At 40.1% G+C, this 5,602-nt stretch overlaps 1 protein-coding gene across 1 annotated transcript; it reads left to right on the top strand.

The window, feature by feature from the left end:
- Positions 1–2,301: 2,301 nt before the first annotated feature.
- LOC149795423 (uncharacterized) lies at positions 2,302–3,270 on the top strand. The gene is made up of 2 exons (XM_089963794.1): positions 2,302–2,595; positions 2,905–3,270. The coding sequence occupies exons 1-2, from the start codon at positions 2,302–2,304 to the stop codon at positions 3,268–3,270; spliced, it is 660 nt and encodes a 219-aa protein (XP_089819920.1).
- Positions 3,271–5,602: the final 2,332 nt, after the last annotated feature.

Here is a 5,602-nt window from a genome sequence, read left to right as displayed (position 1 = left end):
AATGAGTGAGTGTTTCTTTTAGGTCCGTACGTTGTTTGGTCATGATCTACGTAATATAAGTTTTGGGTTTTAAGGGATGTTTTCCTTCACGTCCGCGCGTTTTGAGTGATGATCTAGGTAATATAAGATTTGGGTCTTAGGGGGATGTTTTCCTTCACGTCCGCGCTTTTCGTATAAATTGAAAACCGCTCGGCAGTCTAGCTACCCTTGTTGATTGATCAACACTACAAAATGAGCAGAAGGCTAGCGAAACTTCTTGAAGTTCATGTTCACCTGGAATATGCCAGGCTCATACTGAATGAGCTGGCTGCGGAGGCTATAGTGGAAGAAGGAAGGATGAAAGAGGAGGAGAGAAGAAAAAAAGAAGAGGAGGAAAAGGAGAGAGGAATGGCTGTACCACAGCCACAAGGAAATTTCAGAATCCCAGAGACAGAAGATTGGGATTCTGAAGCCACTCATCCAGCCTCTGCACTCCCAACGAAAAGAGTGAAAGGAGACTGGAGTAGAAGATGCGTTTGGGGTGCCAGGCTGGGAGGTGCAACCACTAACAGGTGTCTGTGGAGTTGAAAAAATAACAGCCCTTTTCAGGGCTACCCCATACTCTAGAAAAGAAATAGTAATCGATTTGCCAATGTGTGTATGTAGAGTAGTGTGAATATAAACACTGACTCTTTTTTCCTAGTGTGAATGTATGTGTTTGTGTTTGTAAGCGCTCACGTACGTTTGTGTGGATCGTAGGTTATTGGGTTTTGTAAGTGCTCAAGTACGTTTGTGTGGATAGTAGATTATGGATATGTTTTTGCTGCTTGTCGTGTGTGTGGATAGTATATTTGGGTTTCATTTTGCTGCTTCAAGTGTGTGGATAGTATATTTTGGGTTTGATTTTGCTGCTTACTGTGTGTGGATAGTATATTATGGTTATGTTATTTATCTAGTCATTACTGTGTGAATAGTAGATAATATGAGAAGAGAAAAGTAGGGATGTTTTCCTTCACGTCCGCGCTTTTTATATAAGAAGCCACAACGTTTGTCGTTCGCACCATTCTACAAAGAATAAAAAAGAAGATGGCTTCGAACCACCTTGACAAAATGAAAAAATTGCATCACGTTTTGGACAATTTAGGAATAATGGAGCAGATGTTAGTAAGACTGGACGAGGATCGCTATTCTTATAGTCCACATAGAATTGAGATCAACAACTTAAGAAAACTAAAGGAAATCATCAGTGATCTGTTGAAAGAAATAAAGGAGGAGAAGGAGGATGAAGAGGAAAGGATAAGGATGAGAGCGTGGAACGAAAAAATTGAAAAGGAAGAAGAAAATGAGAAGAGGAAGAAAGAAGAGGTGGAGAAGCAGAAAGAGGAGAAAAAGAAGAAAAAGGAAGAAGAAAAGAAAGAAAAGAAGAGAAAAAGTGTAGGAGAGAAAATAAGAAGCTGGTGGAGGAATAGAAGAAATTAGAAAAAGAAGAAGAAGAAAACCAAAGGCCCTTTTCAGGGCCCCTTCATATGCCTTGAAAAGACCTTGACTTTCATTGCCTACCCCTTTTTTAAAATAGAGACCCCTCCCTGTTTAAATTTCCCATGTTCAATATCCATAGACCCATAAGGTCGGGACCGTATTAAAATAGGGTCCCGACCCTGTTCAATTCCCCCTTGTCCCTATAATGCCTATGATGTTTGTCATGTTTGTCCAGTTATAGGGACAATGGGAAAAACTAATGTTCTTTTCCCCATGTTAAATTCCCCTTGTCACTATAATGCCTATGTTGTATATGAAAAATTCTCAGGGACTATGGAAAACTAATGTTATTTGCCTAATGTTAATTTACATAGTTCCTATATTCAATATGACCTTTTTCCATAGTACTTGCCCTAGTCCCTAAATGGACCCCATACACTACTGAAGATCCTCAAAAGGTGGGCTGAGCACTTCAGCTGTGTCCTGAACCACTCAACATCTATCAATGATGAAGCCATTGATCGGCTGCCTCACGTGCCAGTCAGTGAATCACTGGATTAACCACCAACCATGTTAGCGACACAGAAAGCAATATGTCTGCTCTCTAGGGGCAAGGGCCCTGGCTCAGGCTGTACAATTCTGACTGAAAATCTCCATCAGTTGTTTCATCTAATGTGGCAGGAAGAGACGATCCCACAGGAATTCAAGGACGCTTCAATTATACACCTGTATAAGCGCAAAGGAAATCTTTAGGTTTGTGTAAACTACCGAGGTATCTCTTTGATCTCCATCGGAGGCAAGCTACTCGCCAGGATTCTCCTCGCCTCATATTACACCTTGACCATGGACTCCTACCAGAAAGTCAGTGCGGATTCCAAAAGCTGCGACATGGTGTTCGCTGCTAGGCAGTTGCAAGAGAAAAGCCAAGAGCAGAATACTGACTTTTTCTCTACCTATGTCGACCTGACCAAGGCCTTCGACACTGTTAGCAGAGGATGCATGTTGAAGATCATGGCCAGTTACGGATGCCCAAGGAAACTGATCACAATGGTACAGCCATTCCACGATGCTATGAAAGCGAGAGTCGGAATAAATGGTGAGACATCAGATCGTGTTTCCTGTCTGAAACAGAGTGAGGTATGTATGTGTACTGGCACCAGCATTTTTCAGCATCATTGTCTCAGCCATGCTCACTGATGCTTTCAGAGATGGTGACGTAGGAATCAGCATCATATACCGAATTAATGGCAAACAGTTCAACCTCAAGAGGTCTAAGCAAAACCTGAGGCCACAACAAGCATCATCAGAGACTTAATATGTGCTGATGACTGAGCCCTCAATGCTGGCTCTGAGGCTGACATGCAAAGTAGCGTCGACAAGTTCTCTGATGCTTGCAAAAGTTTCGGACTTACTATAAACTCAACGAAGACTGAAATAATAATTCAGCCAGCCCCAGGAAAACCGTATGCTGAGTCAAATATCACAGTCAACGGCTACAAACTGAGCGCAGTGAACAGGTTTACATATCTTGGCAGCACTCTGTCCCAGAATGTCGTAATCGATGACGAAGTTAATGCAAGGATTGCAAAGGCCAGCGCAGCCTTCGGCAGACTACACGCCAAGATCTGTACCAGAGGAGGCATTAGTCTACAGACAAAGTTGAAGGTGTACAGAGCGGTAGTACTCCCTGTGCTATGCCTGCGAAACCTGGACAGTGTACCAGCCCCATGCGAAGAAGTTGAACCACTTCCACACTACCTGCCTCGAAGACTCCTAAACATCAAGTGGCAAAACAGGATCCCGTATACTTAGGTCCTTGCCCAAGCAAGCCTTCCTAGTATCTACACCATTTTGATGCAATCCCAGTTGCGATGAGCAGGACATGTAGCTCGCATGCTAGACCACCGACTTCCAAAAGCATTTATCTGAAGGTGTAGAATATCTGGAACCTTTTTGCCACTGAAATTTTGGATTGGAAATTATGAGAAGAATGTTATTATTGCCACAGGTGGTATTTTTCAAAGCTATCTCTGAAAATCGCACATTCTGAAACAAATGAGTACTTGGGGGAGGATAAGCTGAGAATGCTTTTTATGAGACTACTGTAACATTTTCACTGCATAATCTTTTCTAATATATTTATTCGCTAATGATATTTCAGCGAATGCACTATGGAGTATAACTATTTTTATCATTAATGTTTTAGCAGAATCATTCTCCTCGCTAAAATTTGCGAAAATCGAATGATCGTGAATATTTTTCGACAGATTTCCATTTTCCGGGATTAGGAATCGCGTGAGCATGTCCGCCTGTAATTATACATCGTGCGCATATCCACCAATACTACAGTTTGATGGTAGAGAAGAAGGGGAATCATTTCAAAAATGGAGAGTCACTTTTTAGAGCAAAGAGTGTTTCATATTTTTTTAAATGAAAGAACTTGATGCCAATTAAAAAAAAAATTAGAATCTTTACTTTTTGAAGTAAAAACAGACACAAACACATTCAGATGGTTATTTTACACTGAGTATAAAGAGAAATTAATTAAAATAGAAAGAAAAAACTGTTTAAGGTGTTTCAGTGATCTGATAATGCCAGAAGGGTGGGGTATTGATAGGCATATAGAAATACATTGAGTGCAGAGATGGCACTAATGAGTGTGATATTTAAATATGACAGTGTCTGATGGTTTCTCTACCCATCTCTTTCACATTCAGTCCGTGTTTGTCGCTCAACAACTATTGTGTCAGCCGTACCACAGTTGACCCATATCTATCACTTCCTACCTTTCACCGCTCTCTCTCTCTCTCTCTCTCTCTCTCTCTGATAATAAAACTAGCAGAGTAATCAACCAAAAGAGATGGACGATAAAACAATCTAATATAAACAACTGCATGTCACACACCCCAGTCTGTTGGTTGAACAGCAAGCCTGTCAGACTATTTATTCATTTCCAATACAATAAAACTGGCAGCAAGAAACGATCGATCAATCGAGAGAGAGAGAGAGAGAGAGAGAGAGAGAGAGAGAGAGAGAGAAAATAAAATGCAATATAATGTTCAGAACAAATGGCAAGTAATGTACAACAATTGTTTTAAGTCTGTTGTAAATAACTTTAAATGCTTGAATTACCTCTTGCTGGTTTCGACATCCTCGCCGGTGATCAAATGGCTACGCTTTCACTACTCGGGACGCTAGTAGTGTAATGTTTATTGTGCTCTACTTTTTGGATTGAAGCCAACTTTCATAGTTTACTCCTACACATCCCTACGATTTCTTTAAGCAAAATAAATAAAAACAGAATTTAAAAAAGTCAAGTAATACTTTGCAAAAGAATTCTGTTCACTGTGATAAGTAGGTGTGTCTGTATGTGGTATAACTAAAATATACTATTTGCATGTGCCCTGTCTCTTTGGTTTACCATTTGTTGCATAAATGTTTTCATTACATGTGCAGACCAGGTAAACCAGGTCCAATCATTTACAAATCAGATAGTCAGACGCGATGTAGCTCCCACATCATAAAATAAATCTGCAAAAATTACCACTGTTTTACATAATTGTGATAGAACTACTAAGATGCGTCCCCACTCTCTCTCTCTCTCTCTCTCTCTCTCTCATATGCCGATACAAGATGACAACTGATAAGCACATTTAGGAACATATCCGTCTTCTTCCTACACATCTACTGTTTTTCTTTCAAATCATAATGCTTGGTAAAAAGCAAAACGTTTAGTGGCAAATATTATCATTTAAATTGTATACAAAGGGACGTCGCAAATCTAGAAACTGATCAAACAACTTACTTCATTTGTTTCGTGCTTGGATTAAAAGATCTCACATCATTAACTTTCATAAGGCGCACCTGTACTATAAACAAGGTACCACCAGATGAATTATATCTTATTCGCCACGCCTCGCTAACAGTTGTACCCTTGTTAAGCGGCAGAACAATTGCGAACAGATGACGACTCTTTTCATAAATTCTTTAATAAATTACTTGTGTTCAATCTATTTTGAATGATCATCATAGGCTTAATGCATTTTTTTTTTAAATCCAAAGAGCACAATTTTCATTATGTGGTGGTGGTGGTGATGATGGTGTGTGTGTGTGTGTGTGTGTGTGTGTGTGTGTGTGTGTGTGT

This window comes from Sinohyriopsis cumingii, chromosome 7, assembly GCF_028554795.1.
Source record: "Sinohyriopsis cumingii isolate HCF-2022 chromosome 7, ASM2855479v2, whole genome shotgun sequence".
NCBI lineage: Eukaryota > Metazoa > Mollusca > Bivalvia > Unionida > Unionidae > Sinohyriopsis > Sinohyriopsis cumingii.
This window is presented reverse-complemented; position numbering and strand designations above follow the sequence as displayed.